General features: G+C 46.1%; 1 protein-coding gene across 6 annotated transcripts; it reads left to right on the top strand.

Annotated features, from left to right (window-relative positions):
* The first annotated feature begins 16,046 nt into the window (after nucleotides 1-16,046).
* Nucleotides 16,047-22,805, top strand: LOC133381770 (gastrula zinc finger protein XlCGF26.1-like). Of its 6 annotated transcripts, none has more exons than XM_061621196.1 (3): nucleotides 16,047-16,067; nucleotides 19,190-19,273; nucleotides 20,067-22,805. In XM_061621196.1, the coding sequence occupies exon 3, from the start codon at nucleotides 20,150-20,152 to the stop codon at nucleotides 22,115-22,117; it is 1,968 nt and encodes a 655-aa protein (XP_061477180.1). In that variant the 5' UTR covers nucleotides 16,047-16,067; nucleotides 19,190-19,273; nucleotides 20,067-20,149; the 3' UTR covers nucleotides 22,118-22,805. The 6 variants fall into 6 exon arrangements, with proteins under 6 accessions (XP_061477180.1, XP_061477177.1, XP_061477179.1 ...); XM_061621193.1 differs by lacking the exon at nucleotides 16,047-16,067 and adding an exon at nucleotides 16,135-16,259; XM_061621195.1 differs by lacking the exon at nucleotides 16,047-16,067 and adding an exon at nucleotides 16,135-16,428 and having other exon boundaries at nucleotides 20,070-22,805.
* Nucleotides 22,806-25,701: the final 2,896 nt, after the last annotated feature.

The raw sequence follows: 25,701 nt of genomic DNA, 5'->3' as shown, positions 1-25,701 counted from the left end.
CTCCTTTTGATATGTAAGCACAATAATATCAAGTCTGTTTCTAGTTTAGGGGGCGCCCAGTTGCAGCTGGGCCTCCCCTCAATAGTTGTCTTTGTGTGTTTCTGCATAGTGCTTATCTCAAGGACATGCGAAATATGCAGACATGGAGTCTGAAAGATAGTCTTGATGTTTCCACTTTGTCCTTTCCCCGGTACCCCTTTACCTCCTTACACATGCCCCAAAGCTATGATAGTTAGCAATTGCTTCTTTTGTATTTTTATGACGTGAACCCGATATTGTAAACTTCGGGGTAAGCCTATATAAACCCTTGAACACCAATAAACGAGGTTCCCATGCTGGCCTGCTTCGGCTTGTAAGTATTGGGTCCCCTTTACCTCCTTACACCGACACTGCAGTCATCCGCGGCCACTCCTCCTCACAGAGCTCTATCATCTTTCTCTTTTTTAGGCCTCTCCTTCTCACCGGCAATTCCTCTTCTTGCCACAACATACACATGATTCCCAAAGTGGCTGAATGACAAACTGAGCGCTCAGAAACCTTTACAGAAGCAGGTAACACAGGCTACACAAAAGACAAAGACATTAGGAGGGTTTAAACAAAGAAATACTAAGATAGGCGATGGGTGGGATGGAAATACGTTTGTTGCCTTAATGGAAGAAACAGCTCCTAGAGAGGGCACTTGTTATGTCTGTGCACACACACCACCACACAGACAGGCTGGAGTCCCCTTGACTGGGGCCCCTTTGCCGCTGAAGGAATATCTTTCCTTTGCCTTACATTCCAGCTCACAGGAACTAGAAGGGGGGCTGGTTCTGAGCGGACCCATCGCTAGATCAGTCTGTGTAGGCAGCGGAAGCCAGCCGACAGGTGGGATGCTGTGTGATGGCCTGATTTACTCTACAAACCCGGGTAATTGGACATTTTTAAATGGAACACACAAAGCAGAGGGCTTGACTTGGCTATCTATCTGGCAGCATCTGTTACGGCTGACTTTTGCAGACCATCATTTGGTGCCTTTCCTCACGGACTTAGTGGACCATCAAACCCCAGCTGGACTCTGGTGGCTTTGTGGACACACAGCGGTAAGGAAACTACCAGTATCAGGCTCATGGACCTGCACTTTGGGAAGGGTGGTGCCAGGGCTCCGGGTTTCCCCCACACTGCCCACCCTGCGTCGCCGAAATAAGAGAGGCACAGGGGAGGCAGTACTGAGAGGATTTTTTCCTATGTATGGGGCAGCCAAAACATACCAGGAACTCATAGAACTTTCTCAAGCCTTTCAACGTTTTATGAATGATTCGGCTATTTCCTTTTCAGATCTTACTAATGAACAAGGGCAAATTAGAACTGTAGTTTTGCAAAACCGGCTCGCCTTGGACTTTTTATTGAGCTCTCATGGGGGGGTCTGTTCGTTAATAGGGAGTGAATGTTGTACCCATATTACGGACAGTAAGGCTGACGTCATTAAACACATTAATGATATCGGAAACATTTATCATGAGGTAGAGCGCATGGGGAACTTCTCTTTGTTCTCTGGGCTTTCTGACTGGTTCTCTGCATGGCCTGACTGGCACAAAATTATATTTTACAGTGTTATGGTAATTGCTTTGGTGATTTCTGTTTGCTGTTGTTTGCAATGTATTCCTAATTTAATGCAATTGGCTTCGGTCTGTTTGAGCAGGCTTACATTGTCCTTTTCTCGTAAATCACAACCGACTTACATGGAAATGGCTTTGAGACCGATTTGGCAACCCAAGCAAGGAAATACAGCTACCTGAGAGACTAGTCAGTCTCTCAGGGCTGAAAGGGGGGACTGTTAGGGATAAATTGAAATACACAGTGCTTGTGAACTATAGTTCACTTGTCCTATCTAAACCAGCTTGGGCCTTATAGGAAATAGAACCAAAGTGACCTTTATTTGGCTTTTGATATAAGATGTCGGTTTATTTCCTGGTGACCTGACCCTTACCTACATTCCAGTGGCTCGCATAATAAAAGCCGGTTTAAGCTGGAAACTTCCCTACTATGCATTTCTGTATCACATTTATGCTTATGGCCTTGTCTATTGCTACTGATGTGCCTTGCATAGAAATGTCAAACGCTATTCCAATGCCCCTCATATCCTTGACTTGTACTACTCCTTTTGATATGTAAGCACAATAATATCAAGTCTGTTTCTAGTTTAGGGGGCGCCCGGTTGCAGCTGGGCCTCCCCTCAATAGTTGTCTTTGTGTGTTTCTGCATAGTGCTTATCTCAAGGACATGCGAAATATGCAGACATGGAGTCTGAAAGATAGTCTTGATGTTTCCACTTTGTCCTTTCCCCGGTACCTCTTTACCTCCTTACACATGCCCCAAAGCTATGATAGTTAGCAATTGCTTCTTTTGTATTTTTATGATGTGAACCCGATATTGTAAACTTCGGGGTAAGCCTATATAAACCCTTGAACACCAATAAACGAGGTTCCCATGCTGGCCTGCTTCAGCTTGTAAGTATTGGGTCCCCTTTGCAAAGGTTTTTGTCTTGTGTTACTTGATCTCTGATAGTGGGTTCATTTGCACTCAGCTCCGCACTCTTCCTGGGTGTAATAAGCGAGTTGGGGTTGACAGGGCGACCTGCGTGTTGGGTTTGGACCTAACAAGGGCAAGGCCCTTTCCAAGCTTACGTGCCAAGCCAGAAGTCCAGAAGCAAGGTCAGTAGATGTCCGGGTTCAGTTGCCAAGAGGTCAGTCCAAGATAAGGTTCAGGGAATCTGGAAACACACGAAGCCATGCCTGACGTTATAGTCAGCAACAAGCTGAAGCCAAGGTTTGTCTTTTAAGGAGCAGGTTTGTCAGCAGGTGTGAGCCATCAGCGTTTTGGCCTTAAGTGGACAGGCCTGCCCCTCTTCTGCCTGACCTTCTGTTGTCTACGTTCTGCAGGTGAGGGGGGAGTATCCTGTTCACTTTCTGCATCTGGCTGAAGGGCTTCAGCTGTGTCTGGCGGCTCTGCAGCTGAAGGGGAGAAGGAGCTGGGTTCTCAGTAGTTTCCTCTGTTTCTCCTTCTGGGTCTGCTGCTTCTGGGTCTGCTGCTGTTACTCCCAAGTCATCCTCGTCTGATGAGTCCTCTGACGGGGCCATGACAAACACCATCACAGTTACCAAAAGACTGTTGAAGGAATTCATTCCTCAATTTGGTATTTCCTTTCCCTTATGAGCACCAGAGCAACAGCTGAAAGGGAAAAAAAATCTGGACTGTCACTTCATGAAATCTTCATGGGTCGCTTGATGTGAACCCCAGTTTCACTTCCTGTAAATCCTGCCCATTGTGATCTCCATTTAAATGATGAAATAGTTATGAGGTTTTCATGAATGAAGGCCTTTCATTATAGATACAGGCAGTCCTACCCAAGGAACCAGAGGACCAGCATCATCTGATCCAGCTAGGTGACTGGGTTCAAATCAAGGTACATCAAAGGAAGTCTTCACTGGATCCTCACTGGAAAGATAACTGAGAGTGATGTTGTGCAAAATCCTGAAATCCTGATTGATCTCATGAATTGCAATCTGAAAGGATAGGAGATACCAGAATGCCACAAATCCTCCTGCCCAGCAATAAAATGTGTATCGTAATGTTATGCTCCATTCAGTGAAAATGTGTCAAATTCCTGCTTTCTTAATCTTCAGTCTCTGGATGACACTAATATTAGCACAGATCTATGCATGAGGAAAAATAGCAGATCCTCATTACTTCAGCAGCTTTTGTGTATATGTTGTAAGGTGAGGACTGCTAATCCAGCACCCTCGAGGGCCTACATTGGCACTCTCATAAAGGGGTCTCAGACTCTGTGATTCCACATATGTGGAATTATATTCCACATATAAGTAGAATTAATATGTGACTCTGTGGCCATTAATTTTTTTTAAAAAAGTAAGTCTCTAGCCTTCCTACAAAGAAAGCAATGACGCAAAATGTGCAGGGATCCTTGTAAGCAACTTCTGTGAAAGGATCCAGCCTGGCTGTTCCCGCCTATTAGGTTTTTTAGTCAATGAGTGAAGTCAGAGTGTGACTAAGTGAGTTGTTTGGACAGCAGATAGTGGGAATCTCTGGGGGCCTGAAGAGCTTCAGTTCACCCCTCTTCTTTAGTGAAGGTTTCCTTCTTCTGTCTTATTTTCTAGTAGTCCTTGGAATCCCCATAGATTGCCCTTCCTTCTTATGTAGCAACCAGGATGCATAAGCACATAAGAGCCTGATGGATCAGGCAGGATTCCAAAAGCTGCTGGACCATAGATTTATCCAGTGGCATAACTGTATACCTCCTGCTGCTGCTGCTAAGGGTCTGTGAGGAATGTTATTCTCTACATGGTGATAGTGGCAGTGTTATTTCCTATACCCTTCCTAATGATCCCTAGCATGGAATTTGCCTTTTTCACAGCTGCTGCACACTGGTTGACATCTTCCTCAACCTATGCACTGTAACCCTTCCTGGTCAGTCAACACCAGTTCAGACCCTATCAGTGTATATATGGAATTAAGTTGTTGTTTTTCTCCAATATGCATAACTTTACACTTGTTTACATTGAATTTCATTTGCCATTTTAATTCCCATTCACTCAATTCGGAGAGGTTCTTTTGGAGCTCTTTGCAATCCATTTCTGTTTTTAAAACCCTGAACAATTTAGTATCATCAGCAAACCTGGCACCCCTCCTAACTCCAGATCACTTATGAACAAGTTAAAAAGCACAGGTCCCAATGCCAATCCTTGGGGGACTCCACTTTCTACATCCCTCCTTTGGGAGAACTATCCATTTATTCTTACTGTCTGCTTCCAGTACTTAACCAATTTCTGAACCACAAGAGGACCTTTCCTCTTATTCCATGACTGCTAAGCTTACTCACTAAAACTTTGGTGAGGTACCTTGTCAAATGCTTTTGAAAGTCCAGCTATGTCATCTGAATCACCTCTATATTTCTATTTCGCCCAGTCTCAAATTTGCCATTCTTATTCAAGGTGATTGAGCGGGTGGTGGCAAAACAGTTGCAAGCGCACTTGGAGGAAGCGGATGGAGCTTGGAAAAGTTACTTTTTTGAACTACAACTCCCATCAGCCCCAGCCAGCATGGCCACTGGATTGGGCTGATGGGAGTTGTAGTTCAAAAAAGTAACTTTTCCAAGCTCTGGAAGCGGATTATCTGGATCCATTTCAATCGGGCTTCAGGCCTGGACATGAGACTGAAACAGCCTTGGTTGCTTTGGTAGATGATATGAGGAGGGCGTGGGATAGGGGTGAATGCACCTTCCTTGTCCTCCTTGATCTCTCAGCGGCTTTTGATACCGTTGACCATGTTATCCTCCTGGACCGCCTGAAGAGGTTAGGCATGGGGGGCACTGTATTGCAGTGGTTCCATTCCTTCATCTCTGGTAGGTACCAAAGAGTGGCATTGGAGGATGAGGTTTCGGATCCTTGGCCTCTCACTTGTGGGGTGCCACAGGGTTCCATCCTCTCCCTGATGCTGTTCAACATCTATATAAAGCCGCTGGGGGCAATCATCAGGAGATTTGGGCTGCAGTGTCACCAGTATGCAGATGACACGCAGCTCTATCTCTCATTTAAATCTTCACCGAGGTTGGCTGTAGAAACCCTGTCCAAGTGCCTGGAGTCGGTGAGTGGCTGGATGGGAAGGAATAAGCTGAAGCTGAACCCTGACAAACCGAGGTACTGTTTGTGGGAGACAAGGGAAGGCTGGGGGATGTGGACCTGGTGCTCAATGGGGTACATTTGCCCCTGAAAGACCAGGTCTGCAGCCTGGGGGTCATTCTTGACTCCCAGCTGACCATGGAGGCTCAAGTCTCGGCTGTGAGCCGGGCAGTGCTGTATCAACTCCATCTGATATGGAGGCTGTGCCCCTACCTTCCCAACCATTTGCTCCCACCAGTAGTACATGCCCTGGTCACCTCTCGCCTAGACTACTATAATGCACTCTATGTGGGGTTACCCTTGAAAACGGTCCGGAAGCTGCAACTGGTACAGAATGCAGTGGCTCGTCTGATTAAAGGCAGCTGCTGGCAAAATCACATCACTCCAGTGCTGAAGGAGTTGCACTGGCTACCGGTTGTTTACCGGGCCCAGTTCCAGTTGTTGGTTTTGACCTTTAAAACCGTACACGATTTTAGCCCAGTCTATCTGAAGGAGTGCCTCCAGCATCATCAGGGATGCCGCTCAACAAGATCAGCCTCAGAAGACCTTCTCTCGATCCCACCGGTTAAAACAGCTAGACTGGTGAGCACTAGAGACAGGGCTTTTTCAATAGTGGCCCCCACCCTGTGGAACTCTCTCCCAAATGATCTCCGCCATGCCCCTTCTATGATAAGCTTCCACCGGGCCTTGAAGACCTGGCTCTTCAGGCAGACTTTTGGGGTGGGTTAGGTTTCTTACTGTTGTGGTTTTAAATTTTAATGTTTTAATGTATTGTTTCCAATATGGAAAACTAAACAATAGCCCACAGAATGGAAGAGTTCCATATACATCCCAATTCCAAAGAAAGGGGATCCCAGGGAATGCAGTAATTATCGAACTATTGCCTTAATGTCCCATGCAAGTAAAGTAATGCTCAAGATTCTACAACAAAGGCTCTTACCATATATGGAGCAAGAAATGCCAGACATCCAAGCTGGATTTAGAAAGGGAAGAGGCATCAGAGATCATATTGCAAACATACGTTGGATAATGGAACGGACCAAGGAATTTCAGAAGAAAATCACCCTGTGCTTTATAGATTACAGCAAAGCCGTTGACTGTGTAGATCATGAAAAACTATGAAATGCTTTAAAAGAAATGGGGGTGCCACAGCATCTGATTGTCCTGATGCGCAACCTGTACTCTGGACAAGAGGCTACTGTAAGGACAGAATATGGAGAAACGGATTGGTTCCCAGTTGGGAAGAGTGTGAGACAGGGATGTATTTTATCACCCTATTTGTTTAATCTATACGCGGAACAGATCATACGGAAAGTGGGATTGGACCAAGATCAAGGAGGTGTGAAAATTGGAGAGAAATATCAATAATTTAAGATATGCAGACGATACCATACTACTAGCAGAAACCAGTAATGATTTGAAACGAATGCTGATGAAAGTTAAAGAGGAAATCACAAAAGCAGGACTACAGCTGAATGTCAAGCAGATTAAAGTAATGTCAACAGAAGATTTATGCAACTTTACAGTTGACAACAAGGACATTGGACTCGTCAAGGATTATCAATACCTCAGCGCAGTCATTAACCAAACTGGAGACAATAGTCAAGAAATCAGAAGAAGGCTAGGACTGGGGAGAGCAGCTATGAGAGAACTAGAAAAGCCCCTTTCCCCCTAAAGAGGCAAGACCCTCTGGTTACCCTAAATTCCTCTCCGGGCTTCGGTTGTGAACTTAAATGTCAAACTTGATTTATTGACAGGATGATGGTGGTCAGGTTACAGATTGACATTGGCATTACCATCAAGATAGCCTAGGCTGCATGCAGATGCATTATTATGACATCATGTATGATGTCACAAGCAGGAGCAGCTCCAAGCCTCAGCAAAGTGACAGACAGTCAGGCCCAGGCTTAATGCTCCCAAGACTGGTCTTCATGACAGGTGAGGAAAAGTTAAAATTTGGGGCCATGTTAACTTTTCCCATTGAAAAAAGGTTCTGGAACAACATGCAGAGGTTCTCATGGTCCTTCTCTGTGTATCTTGCAATGGACACTGCAGCCTTTGGGTGCCCTTCACATCTAAGGTTCTGCTTGTGCCTGCGTACAAAATGGAAGTTGCAAGATAACAAGAGGAGGCTGTTCATTGTCATGAAACCCTGCCATCAAGGCACTAGGATCATGCGTCAGACCCAATTCCCACCCTTAGGGCAACTGATCTGGAACCAAAATATACCAATTCACCCTTGCCAAGGCTGTGTGTCCAATGCCAACCCTGCAAGGTAGAATAGTAGGCTGCCACCACCCCTTTTACTGGTACCACTCAGAGTCAGGGGATCTCTGAGCCCAGACACTAGGTAAACCAAGGTCCAAAAAGACAAGAGCCAAACTTACACTCCTTGTCAGGAAACCTCTGGTAAAACCCACAAAATAGAATTAAGCTTTTAACTTCTTTTTCCCTCTTTGGTAGTTATGTGACTGAGAATGGTCAAGGTGCTGAATTCAGAACCACCCTTTCTCTCAATAAACACACCAGGTTAAATAGAAGTAGCTTTATTAAAATAGATAAGTGCACATCAAATATAGCAGCACGTAATCCTTTAAGACCATACACCCAAACAGGGGTTTAGGTACATACAAGAGAGTTCATACGCACAACAGGAAAATAACAACCTTTTCTAACCTAATACTTACATATGAGGTAGATGGTTGAAGTGGCATCTCTCCTAAGAGAGAATGATGTCAGGAACCAATCAGAAAATGTCTGATGTAACCCCTTCTAGATGTTTCTCACTCTTTCGCGCCTTCCAGGCCCCCCTCCCAACCGGTGTTTCACTGTACAGGCCAAGAATGACCTTGGGTGCCAGGCACTTGTTAATCAGCACAGATAGCCAGGTGTTTCTGTTTAGGCTTCTTCTTAACCATCCTCAGCTGGAAACCGAAACCTAAGTGGGATTCTATCAGAGGCCTGTCTTTCTTAACTTTTCAACTCCCAGAATTCTTTGCTTGAACCAAGATATTCCCTTTATGGATTTTAATAACTCATGAACATATACAGGTTCATGACATTCATGGCATTTTGTAGGGCCAAAAACATTATTTGTTAAAACCATAACTTCAAAGGAAACATTGCCCTCTGGCCTGACTGATTTTGTTTTTTCAGCTTATTTTCTGAAGTGTTTTGCATGCATCATATGTGTGCCAAATATTTGCAGCTAATTAGGCAACTCTTCTTCATTGGCTTTGCCTGTGTTAGAAGCTCATCTCTTGCCGTAGTGCGACACTGTGAATTGCTTTAGAAATAACCCAAAGGCATTTCAATATAGCAGCTAATCCTTAGTATTTTGAAAAGCAGACTGCTTTCAAGTCCATCCCGACTTATGGCAACCCTCTGAATGTTTTCATGGTAAGCAGTATGCAGAGGTGGGTTACCATTCCCTTCCTCTGAGATTGAGAGGCAGAAAGAGCATAAGAGGGTGTTCAACCTGCCCAGGCCCTTCGTGGCCTTCTTAAAAGTCTCCAGGCAGAGGAATAAATAAATGAATGAATGCCCCTCCCCAGGTGGACTTGGGGGATGGGAGGGCCTTCTGAGCCAAGATGGAACCAGACTGTTGTCCAAGGTGACAGAGAAGCATTTAGACTGATTGTGGGATGATAGCCGGCAGGAGCTGGGTAGGGTCTGGTTTGTTGGTTTGTTTCATTTGTATACCAAAGCTCTCTGGGCAGTTTACAACAATTAAACCATGAAAAACAAATACACAAATTTAAAAACACATTTTTTTAAAAAAAAAAATTAAAAACACATGCCAAAATGCCTGGGAAAAGAGGAAAGTCTTAACCTGGCGCCGAAAAAATAACAGTGTTGGTGCCAGGCGTGCCTCGTCAGGGAGATCATTTGGGGGCCACCACTGAGAAGGCCCTCTCCCTTGTTTCCGTCCTCCGAGCTTCCCTCGCAGTAGGCACCCGGTCAGCAACAAGCTGAAGCCAAGGTTTGTCTTTTAAGGAGCAGGCTTGTCAGCAGGTGTGAGCCATCAGCGTTTTGGCCTTAAGTGGACAGGCCTGCCCCTCTTCTGCCTGACCTTCTGTTGTCTATGTTCTGCAGGTGAGGGGGGAGTATCCTGTTCACTGTCTGCATCTGGCTGAAGGGCTTCAGCTGTGTCTGGGGGGCTCTGCAGCTGAAGGGGAGAAGGCGCTGGGTTCTCAGTAGTTTCCTCCATTTCTCCTTCTGGGTCTGCTGCTGTTACTCCCAAGTCATCCTCGTCTGATGAGTCCTCTGACGGGGCCATGACAAACACCATCACAGTTACCAAAAGACTGTTGAAGGAATTCATTCCTCAATTTGGTATTTCCTTTCCCTTATGAGCACCAGAGCAACAGCTGAAAGGAAAAAAAAAATCTGGACTGTCACTTCATGAAATCTTCTTGATGTGAAATCTTGCTTGATGTGAACCCCAGTTTCACTTCCTGTAAATCCTGCCCATTGTGATCTCCATTTAAATGATGAAATAGTCATGAGGTTTTCATGAATGAAGGCCTTTCATTATAGATACAGGCAGTCCTACCCAAGGAACCAGAGGACCAGCATCATCTGATCCAGCTAGGTGACTGGGTTCAAATCAAGGTACATCAAAGGAAGTCTTCACTGGATCCTCACTGGAAAGATAACTGAGAGTGATGTTGTGCAAAATCCTGAAATCCTGATTGATCTCATGAATTGCAATCTGAAAGGATAGGAGATACCAGAACGCCACAAATCCTCATGCCCAGCAATAAAATGTGTGTCGTAATGGTATGCTCCATTCAGTGAAAATGTGTCAAATTCCTGCTTTCTTAATCTTCAGTCTCTGGATGACACCAATATTAGCACAGATCTAAGCATGAGGAAAAATAGCAGATCCTCATTACTTCAGCAGCTTTTGTGTATATGTTGTAAGGTGAGGACTGCTAACCCAGCACCCTCGAGGGCCTACACTGGCACTCTCATAAAGGGGTCTCAGACTCTGTGATTCCACATATGTGGAATTATATTCCACATATAAGTAGAATTAATATGTGACTCTGTGACCATTAATTTTTTTTAAAAAGTAAGTCTCTAGCCTTCCTACAAAGAAAGCAATGACGCAAAATGTGCAGGGATCCTTGTAAGCAACTTCTGAGAAACAATCCAGCCTGGCTGTTCCTGCCTATTAGGTATTTTAGTCAATGAGTGAAGTAGAGTGTGACTGATAAGTGAGTTGTTTGGACAGCAGATAGTGGGAATCTCTGGGGGCCTGAAGAGCTTCAGTTCACCCCTCTTCTTTAGTGAAGGTTTCCTTCTTCTGTCTTATTTTCTAGTAGTCCTTGGAATCCCCATAGATTGCCCTTCCTTCTTATGTAGCAACCAGGATGCATAAGCACATAAGAGCCTGATGGATCAGGCAGGATTCCAAAAGCTGCTGGACCATAGATTTATCCAGTGGCATAACTGTATACCTCCTGCTGCTGCTGCTAAGGGTCTGTGAGGAATGTTATTCTCTACATTGTGATAGTGGCAGTGTTATTTCCAATACCCTTCCTAATGATCCCTAGCATGGAATTTGCCTTTTTCACAGCTGCTGCACACTGGTTGACATCTTCCTCGACCTATCCACTGTAACCGTTCCTGGTCAGTCAACACCAGTTCAGACCCTATCAGTGTATATATGGAATTAAGTTGTTGTTTTGCTCCAATATGCATAACTTTCTTCAGTTGTGAACTTAAATGTCAAACTTGATGTGGTCAAGGACGTGGTCATTGTGAGTATAGAGGCACAGGGCAACTGCACAGAGAGACCACAGGCCAAATCACAAGTGCCAGTGACACTTGGTGAGAGAGGGGGGGTGCTGAGTCCAGGAGCTAGAAACACCAAAAGGGGAAGACTCCACCACAGGAGTCGCAATCCTGGGCCCGAAGAGGAACTTAGTTCTGGGGAAGTTCTATTGTCCCCCTGATCAAAATGCTCAGGATGCTGTCGAGATGAAGAATGAAATGGAGGAAGCATCCAAACTGGGAAACGTGTAAAACCTCAGTTAACAAAGGAGATGCCTTCCTGGCCACTACTTCTTTAACAGAAACGTTGGTACCAGAGGTAGGAATAACATGGAAAGAATAGGGATAGGTTCCTACACCAGCTCATAGATGGTGGGGGTAGCTTCAGCAGGGGCCTTAAAGGGTGCCTATCCAGCACCCATCCATCCTCCTCCTCCCTCCCCTCCTCCTCCTTTGAATCGTATTGGATCCTTCCCTCCCCAGCCCTTGGAGAAAGCAAGAGATCTTTTTAATGCAAAGCAAGGCATAGGCTTATCAGTTTATTGATAGCAAAGCAGACACATCCTCATCAGTTTCACCTTACAGCAAAGGCACATGCCTGGAAGTTTATTCATAGTAAAGCAAAGACACAGGCTCATCAGTTTCACCTTACAGCAAAGGCAGAGGCTTGAAAGTTTATCCTTAGCAAAACAAAACTTGTCAGTTTCACCTTTTAAAAAAACCTTCTTTAAAAGGAGATTGCTTCCTGGAGGAACCCTTAATTGAAGTATTACTGTAATGGGTGACCTCAACTGCCCTCACACAGAATGGCTACATATGTGTTCCAGTCATGACAAAGAGACAAAGTTCCTAGAAACCATAAATAACTATGACCTAGAAAAGTTTGTTATGGAGCCGACCAGAGTGGCGGTAACCCTGGAATTCAATTTAAGTGGTGTCCATGACCAGGTGGGAGATGTAAGTGCTGTTGAACCAATTGGGAGCAGTCACCATAGTGCTATTGAATTCAACTGGAATGTATACTGCAGATCAGGAAAGGTACCACCAGGGCCAAGGGAATGCCAGTGTGGTTAATAAGCAGGGTCAAATATGCTATTAGCAGCAAGAAGGCTTCCTTCAAAAAGTGGAAGTCTTGTCCAAATTAGGATAACTAAAAGGAACACGTTGGCAAAAGAAAGGCAAGCAAGCAATGAGATCCTAAAAAAATAAATAAATAAAATCTGAGGAGCACATTGCTAAAAATATAAAGACCAACAACAAAACCATTACTTAAACCCATTAGCAGCAGGAGACCGTCTAGGGAGGAAGATAGATCCTTGGACGACAAGGGAGTTGAAGGTGTACTAAAGGAGGATAAGGAGATTGCAGAGAACTTGAATGAATTCTTTGAAACTGTCTTCCAGCAGAAGATGTGAAGTAACATTTGCAGGAAGGGAGTCTGAGCAACTGAGGCCGATAGTGGAGAGACATGGAGTCCTAGGCTTAATTGACAAAAGAAAAGCAAATCTCCACCCCTGAGTTCTCAGAGAACTCAGACGTGAGATACGTGATCTGCGAACAAAAATCTGTAACTTCTTAAGATCCACCTCCATACCTGAAGTCCGGAAAGTGGCCATCGTAACACCAATTTTAAAAAAAGGAATCCGGGGTGGATCCTGGAAATTACAGGCCAGTCAGTTTAATGCTTGCCTGAAATGTCAGAGAGCCGCTGCCCATCTGTGCAGATAAAGACAATCCTGGGCTGGATGGACCAATGGTCTGACGCAGTAACAAGGACGTGTCTCCTCTGTTCCGGAAGGGAGCAACCTTCGATGCCTGTGGTGGAGCTTCCGCCCTTAACTGGTCGGGGTTCCCTTCTCTGTGTTGGGAACCCCATGCATGTAATATTGCCCTTTTTCAGACTCTCGCCAATTGCGTGCTGGCCAGGAACATGCCTGGCACACGTGGCATCACTGAAGGCCATGCCAGGCAGCTCTCAGGAAAGCTTCACAGGGTCTGCATTGCTCTGCTTCCGTCCCCAAATCCAGCTGTGGAGGGGGGGCATTTATTTATTTTTCCCAGCCTCTGCCTTGAGGCTTTTTAGAAGGCCCTTAACAGGCTTGCCAGGTTCAAGTCAATCCCATCCCCAGGAGGGAGACTGAGGAGGGGCTTTTCCGGTCCAGGAAATCCAGAATCATCTCTCCTGGGAACCCCCACCCCATGTACACCCCCTCCCAGCAAGGCTGCTCCTGGGCACCGGAGGCCCTTTCCCTCTGACCTGGGGGGACTGGTCCAACATCTGTAGGGGGAGGGGGGCCCTTCTGCTTTGCATGGATGAGAGGGGCTAGAAGGCAAAGGGTATTTATTTGAAACTCATCAGCAGAAGACCAGTGAACGCCTTGCAGTGCCTCGAAGGAGGGGGGCGGAGGGGAGCTGGGGACCCTCCCCCAAGAGCAAATCCTCTTTCTCCCCCTCCCCCGTTGCAGCTGTTTGCCCTCTGCAGCCTCCTTTTCTCCAGGCTGATTTCTTAGGGCGCCACTGCACGCCCCCCCCAATATTGACTCCCCTTCTCATTTGCATTGCAACATCCTGCCTCGGTAGGGCGGGGGGGGAATTCTCCTGCCTCTCAGTCCTCCCAAGGGCGAATGAACTGCGCTTTGGATCCTAGAGAGGCAGGAAGTTTTAATTACGGGGAGGGGGGAGATACACCTTGAATGAGGAGCCGGGGGGGCGTGGCCTCACTCCTTCCCTCCCTCCAGGAAGGGAAAATTAGCCTTGGAGAGAAGCAGGCTCGCACGTGCAAAAGACAATGAGGTGCAACAAGGGGTAGGGGCAGTGGCGTCACCAGGGTTGGTGTCACCCGGTGCGGTAACTCATGGTGTCACCCCATGGACCTCCTCCCGTACCAGACCATACAGAATCCTTAGTAATGTTTTTTGTACTAATGTTACTCGTAAATCGTAATTCCCGTATATCACTGAATGTAATGGCAATAGCAATACCTTCTTCATGCAAAAGAAATACTACCACTGAACTACAGCTCTTCCCCTATCATGCTTTTGTACTGTCTGTGATTATTCCATGTGGATTAAAGGTATCTGTAAAAACAAGATTGTAAATTTACTGCCATCCTTGGTAAGGATGATGACATGTGTGATCGTGTCTATCAATTTCATGGGCATGTATCCATCTGTTTTCTTCTGTATGTATATTTGTCTTATACGTATTCCATCACATACTCAGGAAGCCTCTGGTTTGAATCTTACCTTTCCCATACATCTGGATGAAATAGAAATGGACTGCCTTTAAGTCGATCCCGACTTATGGTGACCCTATGAATAGGGTGCTCATGGTAAGCAGTATTCAGAGGGGCTTTACCATTGCCTCCCTCTGAGGCTAGTTCTCCCCAGCTAGCTAGGGCCTGCTCAGCTTGCCACAGCTGCACAAGCCAGCCCCTTCCTTGTCCACAACTGCCAGCTGGGGGGCAACTGGGCTCCTTGGGACTATACAGCTTGCCCACGGCTGCACAGGTGGCAGGACATGTAACCCCTGAGCCACTCCCTGTGGGGGGTGATCTTTAGCTGGCCCTTTACACCCAGGAGACACGAGCGGGGATTTGAACTCACAGACTCTGGATTCCCAGCCAGGCTCTCCTCCCCACTGTGCTATACCAGCACTACATCTGGATAATGTGTGTTAAATTTGAAAGTGCTATAAAAATGTTAACTCCTCCTCCTCTTTGGTGCTGGTTTTCACTCTCAGTTCTTTCTCTTGCATGCACATCATCAGCTTGCAACATGGATAAATTATGCATTTACAAGACCACTAAACATAGATTAATCACCTCTCAGATTTAATGTATGGGTACAAAGACAGCTATTTTCTCCTCTTGGACCACATAGTTCTGGATGAAGTGGGGATTGTAACACACACAACAAATTGCAGAGCAAACACATACTATCCAGATTGTGACACAAGTTTCCATAAACTAGAGCCCACTCATCTTACCCACAAAAGCTCATGCCACAACCAGTTCTATAAACAGTTATTGTATAACATTATTATTATTGCATCGAAAGTTTGTATAGGACAAGAGAAGTTTCTAAATAAAAATAGGATTGCACACAAATCTGCTTTTTAAAGGACCACAAGCCTCTTGTACATTTGTTGAGCCAGAACAGGGGTTATGACAGCAGAAACAGGGTCAGGTAATTCCTCACGTTACTTAATATGATGTATGAGTTGAGGATTTTATACCCCGTAGCAGTTCTCCCAGTCCCAGATCTGTCACACGCATACACTATTATTTTTAGCATTAACAGCATGTATGCCTTTTTTAAAAAAGCAGTGTGTGTGTGTGTGTGTGTGTGTGTGTGTGTGTGTGAGAGAGTGAGAGAGAGAGAGAGAGAGAGAGAGAGAGAGAGAGAGAGTCGCTCCCTTTTCCAAATGCACACACTCATTTACATGCTCCCGGGGCCGCGGCTCCACCCGAGCGAGGGAGGGTCCCCTCCTGGGCAAGCCTCGCCCAGCGGGAGTCTCTCGGGAGTCAGGACAAGTCAGCCCGGCCGGGGCTGCAGGGGAAAGCGGTGTGCCGGGAGGAGGCGCCTTTCTCAGGCGGAGGAGGAGAAGGTCGGCCGCGGAAGGGTTAAGGAAAGGGAACGTGCTTCCTAGAGAGGAAGGGAAGTGGGGTGGAGGGCGGGCGGAAGCGGCGTCGTCCAGTCGAGAACGAGTCGAGAGCCGCTTCCCGGCCGGCCGCCCTCTCCGCGGACTCTTTGGCGACGGGCTGCGTCGGTGGGGATCCGATGAGCTCCTCGCAGCGCAGTGAGAGACGCAGGCGGCGCGGCGGCAGAGCCAGGAGCGGCCCGCTCGCTCGCTTACTCTGCTTACCGGGACGGAGGAGGAGGGGAGTTCTTGCCGGCTGGGGGGGGGCGGCCCGTGGTGTCACCCGGTGCGGCCCGCACCTGCCGCACTGCCCTAGTGACGCCCCTTGGTAGGGGAAATGGGGGGGTTGGAGGAAAAGGAGAAAAGACACACACCCCGGGAATCCCTGATTCATGCAATCCATGCTGGGGAGATCCGAGATCTAAAAGGGGCTGGAAGGGGGGGGGAGAGGAGAATCTGGGTTTTTTTGCTGCAAAACCTCACCTGCCTCCCCCCCCACTTCGACGGGGGATCAGCGCATTAGCAAAGCCCGAAGGGCTGTGCAGGGGAGAGGGGGCAGGGAGGGGGTCCCCTTCCAGCTGACTCAGGGGAGAAGGGAGCGGGCCTGGGAGACCCCCGTCAGCCAGCCCTGCTGCTGACCCCTCCCCCCAGCCCCCCTTATGTGATCTCTGAGAGTTGGGGGCGACCCCAAAGCCCTTTAAAACGGGCCTCCTCCTGCTTTGCCCCTTTCAACGCCGCAGAAAGAGCCGCTGCTGGGGCTCCCCTGGCGAGGGGCTTTTTCGGAAGCCGTCCCCGGCCCCCCACCGCGAAGCAAGCAGCCTTACTGGGGGAAGCGCTTCTTGTGCGCGTGCGCTGCTGTGTGTCGTTTTTGCCCCAGAGCTGGAGGGGTCCCCACAGGGGGGGGAAGATTTTAAATTGGGGGGGCAAAGGAATAGACAGACATTTTGGGAGGGAGGGAAATTGGCCTTGTGCGATTCCTTGGCAAGGAAAAGCACCCAAAGGTGGGGCATTGCCTTTGTGCCTCAGTGACAGCGTTATTATGTAGACGAAGGGGAGGGGGGCATCAAACTTTATTTCCCACTGTGGACCCCTGAGAGGAAGGCCTTGGTAGAAATATAAAAATATAATAAATTGTATGGATATTCTTATCTCATTTGCCCAAAGTACGACCCTGTAAGGTAGGCAAGAATGCTGTTAAGCTTTCCACCTTGTGCACCCACTGTGCCAGTGGCCTCATGCACTCCCACTCTATCTATCTATCCATCCCACCCTTCCTCCCAGCAGAAGCCCAATAGGCCACATGCACAAGGCCGATTTGCGCTGTCCTGGCCGTGATATCCGATCAGTATGCGCACAGGCTTTTGTTTTGTGACCCAGACATGGGTTAAGGCCCCGTAACAAGAGCCTGAAATTGTTCACAGATTGGAGGAGCAACTCTGGGTTGGCCAGGAAGGAAAGGATTTGCGGAAGCAGGAGAGGATATGGGAGGAGAGGGAGAGAGTGAAGGCCGGATTGGGGGGGGGGACGAAGTAGGTGAGAAGGGCCTAGAGAACCATCTGGGAGAAATGGGGAGGGGTCTGACATAGAGTTAGGGCCTAAATATGAAGGCCTTTTGTAGGTCAAGCATCCCAAGGGAAACTGAGCAGAGAGGAAAGTAGCGTGCCATTTATATCTATATTTATCTATATATATCTGGGGGGGTAAAGAAAAGCCGGGGAAAGAACTGGCAATCCCACCCCATATATACGGTCTGCCTAGTAAACGTCGCAAGACGTCACCCTAAGAGTCGGAAACAACTCGCACTACAAGTGCGGGGACACCTTTATCTTTACCTATCTATCTAAATGTAAATGTACTGCCTTTAAGTCGATTCCAACTTATGGTGACCCTATGAACAGGGTTTTCATGAGACTGAGAGGCAGTGACTGGTCCAAGGTCACCCAGTGAGCTTCATGGCTGTGTGGGGATTCAAACCCTGGTCTCCCAGGTAGTAGTCCAACACCTTAACCCCCCCCTCTACTTACATGGTCTAGATATCTTAACACATAGATAGAAAAGAATTAATATATTTAAGTCTCACCCACTGGGACTCAGAATTTCCAGGCAATAATCTGCTGGATACATTAGATCAGTCCACGAAAGACTAATCGAAAACTGCAGGAGACATCTCTCTTTTATAGACTCTCTTGTTTGTTGTGACTGGAACACATATGTAGCCAGTCCATGTGAGGGTAGTTAAAGTCACCCTTTATGACAACCTTTCCTCTTTTGGACTGAAATCATTTAAACGACCTCTTTCTTGCCTGTGCACAGTATTGAGGGTTCTTCACCTTTTCCGTTAAGCCTAAAGCTGTTCAGAGTCCTTGTATGTCAGCAACTGCACTCACCTGGGCTTGCACAGTTTCCAACAGCAGAGTATCTGAACAGGCAGATCTAAAGAGGAAGCCCCACAGAGACTTATCTCAGGACTGAGGATAAATGAGGAAAAATAATGGCGTTCCACAGCTGAAGGAGATTATGCTTTTCATTGACTACACATTTCTATGTGGATATATGTGAGCATACATCAACTCTGCCCATAGCCAGTAAATCAGAATTAATAATATAAATCCATGTTTATTAAGTAATACAGTATGTTATTCAGGAATTTCACACAATATACTTATAAAGTCTACATACAGTATGTCTCGAGTACTTAATTACTCTTGGAGCCCAGTATCGCCACCCACAATGATTCTGACCCACCCTTCCTCTCAAAGGGGTCCTGGGCAGCCTGATTTCTGTGTGCCTCCTCTGGAAATATGGGAAGGGAGGGGTGGCCTCCAGGTTAAAGTTTCCTTTCAGTCTGCTAAGAAATCCCCCAAATTAATTACCTGGAATGGTTTCCATAGTGCCACTGAGCTGAGCTTTATGTACAGTTGCCTGTTCACAAGTGCCAGTGGGTTCCACATACGCCTGTCTATTCATCACCAGGAGATCTCCGATCCTGCCTTTCTTGGAATTTGGGAAGGGGCCACAGCAATGGGTGGACATGGAATGCCTGGATAATTTAGGTTCAGAACTAACCAGCTTGTCTCTTCCTTTGAAAGAAATATCCAAACAGGGCTTCATCTCTTCACTGGAAGGACAAGCTCCCATTGGATGGGGCGTTGATGAAGGGGAGATATCTGCAGGTACGGATTTGAAAAATATCTGGGGAAATGTTATAATGGGGACAAATCGTTGATGCAGGACTTGTGGCTAAATTAAAAGGCTGGCAGTGAAATATACACCCCGCTGTGTGTTAGCTGGTAAGGAGTTCCCCCTATGATTCAGAGCATCATCTCAACCTCATGTAATCTTGGTCTTGGGGCATCGCTGTCTTAGCTCAGCGGTAGGGCACATTTGGTTCTAGGAAGAAATTCCTAGGTTTAATCCTTGGAATCTTCAGCCCCCTGAAAGCATCATCATCTCACACCTGCAGAGCAGCTGCCACCCAGTGTAGACAGTATGCAGCTAGAAGGACCAATGGTCTGATTCAGTATAAGGAAACTTCCTGTGTTCCTGTATTTCTGTCTGAGCACCTCTTCTGATTGCAGTTACATTCAGAAGAACCAAGAAGCAGTGAGCTATGCCCAGTTCAGCCCCTTCCACAGCATTCTTTTCCCTTTTTCCTTGCTACTTATTGCATACATTTTTCTTTAAGAAATGTATACCACAGTTGTCTGGTGGCAGGAGGAAAAATCAGACACATCAGGGCTTGGTGACATCAAATGATACATGGACCTGTAAGGAATTCATTTTGCTGTGTGGGACTGTTGAATGTTCAGGTAACTTGGGTTGCAGGTGGGCATACAAACAGAGCAGGGGAGAATTGTGGAGATGCCAATATTCAGCAGCAGCTAATTGGGCTTGATCTGTGCTGAGATGTTTTGTTTTTGCCTTGGAATTCCAACGTTATGTTTTTTTCTCCCTCTTCCCCCTCAGCAGATGATGGGCAGAAGAATGAGAATTATAGGAAATCACCGATGGTGTCATTGGTAATAGCCAAGGGTGAAGCATAAAAAGAGATGGTTGAAAATCACAGGAGCCCAAAACCATCTGAAGGAAACCAGTCAAAGAATGGGAGGAAGAAATCCTCTACTTCTCAGAGTTTGCCTCACAGAATGCACAGAGGAAAGAAATCATTTAAATGCATGGAATGTGGAAAGAGCTTCTCTCTAAGCGGTAACCTTACTAAACATCAAAGAATCCACACAGGGGAGAAACCATTTGAATGCATGGAGTGTGGAAAAAGCTTTAGTGTGGACTCTCACCTTACCACTCATAAAAGAATCCACACAGGGGAGAAGCCATTTAAATGCAGGGAGTGTGGACAGAGCTTCTCTGTAAGCAGTAACCTTACTAAACATCAAAGAATACACACAGGGGAGAAACCATTTGAATGCATGGAATGTGGAAAGTGCTTCAGTGAGAACTGTACCCTTACAGTACATAAAAGAACACACACAGGAGAGAAGCCATTTAAATGCATCCTGTGTGAAAAGAGCTTCAGTCAGAACTGTCACCTTTCATCACATCAAAGAACCCACACAGGGGAGAAACCATTTGAATGCATGGAATGTGGAAAGTGCTTCAGTGAGAACGGTACCCTTACTGTACATAAAAGAACACACACAGGAGAGAAGCCATTTAAATGCATCCTGTGTGAAAAGAGCTTCAGTCAGAACTGTGACCTTTCATCACATCAAAGAACCCACACAGGGGAGAAGCCATTTAAATGCAGGGAGTGTGGAAAGTGCTTCTCTGTAAGCGGTAACCTTACTAGTCATCAAAGAATACACACAGGGGAGAAACCATTTGAATGCATGGAATGTGGAAAGAGCTTCAGTCGAAGGGGTAACCTTACTAAACATCAAAGAATACACACAGGGGAGAAACCATTTCAATGCATGGAATGTGGAAAGTGCTTCAGTGAGAACCGTACCCTTACTGTACATAAAAGAACCCACACAGGAGAGAAGCCATTTAAATGCATCCTGTGTGAAAAGAGCTTCAGTCAGAACTGTGACCTTTCATCACATCAAAGAACCCACACAGGGGAGAAGCCATTTAAATGCAGGGAGTGTGGAAAGTGCTTCACTGACTCTGGTAGCCTCGCTAAACATCAAAGAACCCACACGGGGGAGAAACCATTTAAATGCATGGAGTGTGGAAAGAGCTTCAGTGAGGGGCGTAAGCTTACATTACATCAAAGAATCCACACTGGGGAGAAACCATTTAAATGCATGGAGTGTGGAAAAAGCTTTAGGCTGAACTCTCACCTTACCACTCATAAAAGAATCCACACAGGGGAGAAGCCATTTAAATGCAGGGAGTGTGGACAGAGCTTCAGGGTAAGCAATAGCCTTACTTTACATCATAGAACACACACGGGGGAGAAACCATTTAAATGCATGGAGTGTGGACAGAACTTCAGTCAAAGGGGTATCCTTACTATTCATCAAAGAACGCACACAGGGGAGAAACCATTTAAATGCATGGAGTGTGGAAAGAGCTTCAGTGCACAGAGTTACCTTACTAGTCATCAAAGAAGACACACGGGGGAGAAACCATTTAAATGCATGGAGTGTGGACAGAACTTCAGTCAAAGGGGTAACCTTACTATTCATCAAAGAACACACACGGGGGAGAAGCCATTTAAATGCTGGGAGTGTGGACAGAGCTTCAGCGTAAGCCATAGCCTTATTTTACATCATAGAACACACACTGGGGAGAAACCATTTAAATGCATGGAGTGTGGAAAGACCTTCAGTATAAGCAGAAGCCTTACTTTACATCATAGAACACACATGGGGGAGAAACCATTTAAATGCATGGAGTGTGGAAAGAGCTTCAGTGAGGGGCGTAAGCTTACATTACATCAAAGAAGCCACACCGGGGAGAAACCATTTAAATGCATGGATTGTGGAAAAAGCTTTAGGGTGAACTCTCACCTTACCACTCATAAAAGAATCCACACGGGAGAAGCCATTTAAATGCAGGGAGTGTGGAAAGAGCTTCAGTCAAAGGGGTAACCTTACTATTCATCAAAGAACGCACACGGGAGAAACCATTTAAATGCATGGAGTGGGAAAAAGCTTTAGTGTGAACTCACCTTACAACTCATAAAAGAATCCACACGGGAGAATCCATTTAAATGCAGGGAGTGTGGACAGAGCTTCAGCGTAAGCAATAGCCTTACTTTACATCGTAGAACACACACGGGGGAGAAACCAGTTAAATGCATGGAGTGCGGAAAGATCTTCAGTATAAGCAGAAGCCTTACTGTACATCATAGAACACACACGGGGGAGAAACCATTTAAATGCATGGAGTGTGGAAAGAGCTTCAGTGCAGGGGGTAACCTTACTAGTCATCAAAGAACGCACACGGAAGAAACCATTTAAATGCATGGAGTGTAGAAATACCTTCAGTATAAGCAGAAGCCTTACTTTACATCAAAGAACGCACACAAGGGAGAAACCATTTTAATTCAGTGAGTGTGGGAACAGTTTTAGTGTAAGAAGTAACCTTACTAGTCCTCAAAGAATACACATTTAAAGTAATAGAATGTACAAAGAACTTTCGTGTGAGCCTTGCCCTACATCTGTAAACTATAGGGCTGGTGGAATTTATGTAGTCCAAGATAATATTTAGCAATGTTAAGTTTTTAGTTAATTTAAATTTTGCGGGCTACAAATATTAAAGCCCTATGTAGCTTGGACCAGGATACCCAAAATATAGTCACACCTGCTATCTACCAAACCAGTCGTTGCAGTCTGCAGCAGAGGGCTTCTTGGCACATATCTAATCAGTAGGTCTATTCTGTATGATGAATGCAGTATTTAGTGTGCTGGCACTTACCTTCGGAACTCTCTGCTGTTACATATCAGACAGGTGGCGTCTATTTTTCTTTTTGATGCCTCTTGAAGACCTTCCTGTTTCAACAAACCTTTTAAGGGGAGATCTTTATCCCACTCTGTATCTGTATTGGATTTTAAAATTATTTTAATTGTTTTTATGTGTGAACCGTGGGAAATTGTTTTTATTTGTGGCATTTTTGATATACAATGCTTTGCAAAAGCAATCAGACCCCAGACCAATGCTCTCATATTACTAAATTACAAATGGTACATTGTAATTTCGTTCTGTATATTTTACTTTGAAACACTGAAACTCAAAATCAATTATTGTAAGGTGACATTGGTTTTATGTTGGGAAATGTTTGTGAGAAACATACAAAACTGAAATATGTTGCTTGCATAAGTATTCAACCCCCACACATTAATATTTGGTAGAGCCACTTTTCGCTGCAGTAATAGCTTTAAGTCTTTTGCAACTTCCTGCATCGCTCTGGGGGGGAGGCATCTCAGTTTTCCAAAGGGCCAATGAACTGCACTCTGGTTCCTAGAGAGGCGGGAAGTTTTAATCACAATGGGGGGGAGATACAATACTGAATGAGGAGGAGGGGCGGCTTCATTCCTTCCCTCCCTCTGGGAGGAGAAATCAGCCTTGGAGAACAGGAGGCTGGCGCTTACAGAGGGCATTGGGATGCAACATGGAGAGGGGGGGATTGGGGGAAAATGGGGGAAGACCCCCCCTTTGTGAATCCCTGGTTCATGCAATCCATGCTGGAGAGATCAGAGATCTACAAGGGGCTGGAGGGGGAAGGAGAACCGGGCTTTTGTTGCTGCAAAAGCTCACCTGTCTCCCCCCCTCACTTTGGTGCGGGGAGTTCAGCGCATTAGCACAGGCCCATGGGGCCGTGCAGGGGGAGAGGGGTGCAGGGAGGGGGTCTCCTTGCAGTTGACTTGGGGGAGGAGGGAGAGGGCCCGGGAGACCCCAGCCAGCCCTGCTGCTGGCCCACCCTTCCTCAGCTCCCCCTTATCTGCTCTCTGAGTGATTGGGGAGACCCCAGAGCCCTTTAAAACTGGTCACTACCTCCTCCTGCTGCTGCTTTGCCCCTTTCGCTGCCAGAGAAAGAGCCAGTGCAGGGTCTCCCTGGCGAGGTGCTTTTGGGGAAGCTGCCCCGGCTCCCCCCGTAGAGCAGGCAGTCTTATTGGGGGGGCACTTCCTGGGTTTTGTGTGTGCACGAGCTGCCTTGTGTCATTTCTGCCCCAGAGCTGGAGGGGGACCCCGCTGGATCCCGGGGGGGAAAAGAGATTTTAAATTGGGAGGGAGGCAGAACTGCCATTGCCTCTGTTATTTAGGAACCAGCTAAGGGGAAGTAGTTCAATGTCTCCTGCAAGACCAAGGCCTCAGTGACTTCATGACCCAAGAGATGATACGAAACCTTCACACTGACATAGCCCCTGCCTGCCTCAAAGCTCAGCCAAACCTCTCAATGGCACGGCAGGAGTCATTTAAATACACACTCAGCTGTTCAGGCTTGTTATAGAAAGTTACATCATGCTACTCTCCATTCTGACATTTCTGTTATTTGTCTCAAAGGTGTGGTTTGGTAGGTAAATCCCTTGAGTTTTTGCAAGAAGTGGAATAAATTACAATGATTTTGGAAATTATAAAGGGAAGAACTGCCTCTGCTCTTTGGTGGACTCTCTGTGGTTTGAGGAGCAGGTGTAGAGCTGGAGGAAAACATGTTTATGAGAATGCACATTTCAAGAATGGACAGGAAGGGAAATGTGAGCATGGAATGAGCCACGATGAAGCTATTCTTTTAGGGCAGTGGGTAGGGTTACCAGGTCTCCGGTTTTTGGCCAGAGTCTCTGGTTTTTGGGGGCTTCTCAGGCTAGCACCCTTTAATCTCCGGACTCTCAGCTTCAATTTTAAAAAAATTAAGTTTCTTGGTGGTCTGGTTCCCAAGATATACACCAAAACATCAACCAACCCCGCGCAACTGTTTTTTACAGATCTTTAGAACAATTCCTTGCTCTAGCTACAACTCCCATCAGCCCAATCCAGTGGCCATGCTGGCTGGGGCTGATGGGAGTTGTAGTTTAAAAAAGTAACTTTTCAAAGCTCTGGCTGTAACCCTGCCCTTTCAGGATTGTAGCCAATGAAGCCAGGGTTGTGACTTGTTGATCCAGGCATGCCTAGGCTTAATTTCAACATCAGAAAATGGTGGCTTTAAGATTTTTGCAGTTTGCGTAAGTAATATGGCTTAATGTTTTTTTTCCTCTTCTGTCCAAGAGTCAGACCCTGGGCTATGAAATATGAAAGTATTTAATCCAATATCTGCTCTTCTGGGAGTAAAGCAATTCTAATCCTATGTACCTGGAGTAAACCCCATTGAACTCCATTAGGACTTACTTTTGTGTAGACGTGGTTAGGATTGTGCTTTAAATGAATGGAACTTTTGAGTAAACATAGCGCAGACTTGTGTTTGTGTTGTAAATCTTTCTCTCCCTCTCCAACCCTATTTTTAAAGAAATTAGGCAGGGTTTATCACAGTTTTTATTATGTAGGAAACTTATACTGATTTTATTACAAAAATGTTCCTCAATGACCAACTGGTTTGACAATAAACTATTATATGGGGTGTATTTTTACACCTGCATATGTGTGTGTGTGTGGTTGGTGATTGCAAACCAAGGCAGCTCACGATATGAAATAAATCACT

This window comes from Rhineura floridana, chromosome 3 (assembly GCF_030035675.1).
Source record: "Rhineura floridana isolate rRhiFlo1 chromosome 3, rRhiFlo1.hap2, whole genome shotgun sequence".
NCBI lineage: Eukaryota > Metazoa > Chordata > Lepidosauria > Squamata > Rhineuridae > Rhineura > Rhineura floridana.
The sequence above is the reverse complement of the archived record's forward strand: the minus strand, read 5'-3'. Positions and strand labels throughout refer to the sequence as shown.

What these genes read in the sequence shown, in the direction of transcription:
- LOC133381770 (XM_061621196.1), top strand. Translation starts at nt 20,150, where the DNA reads ATGGTTGAAAATCACAGGAGCCCAAAACCATCTGAAGGAAACCAGTCA.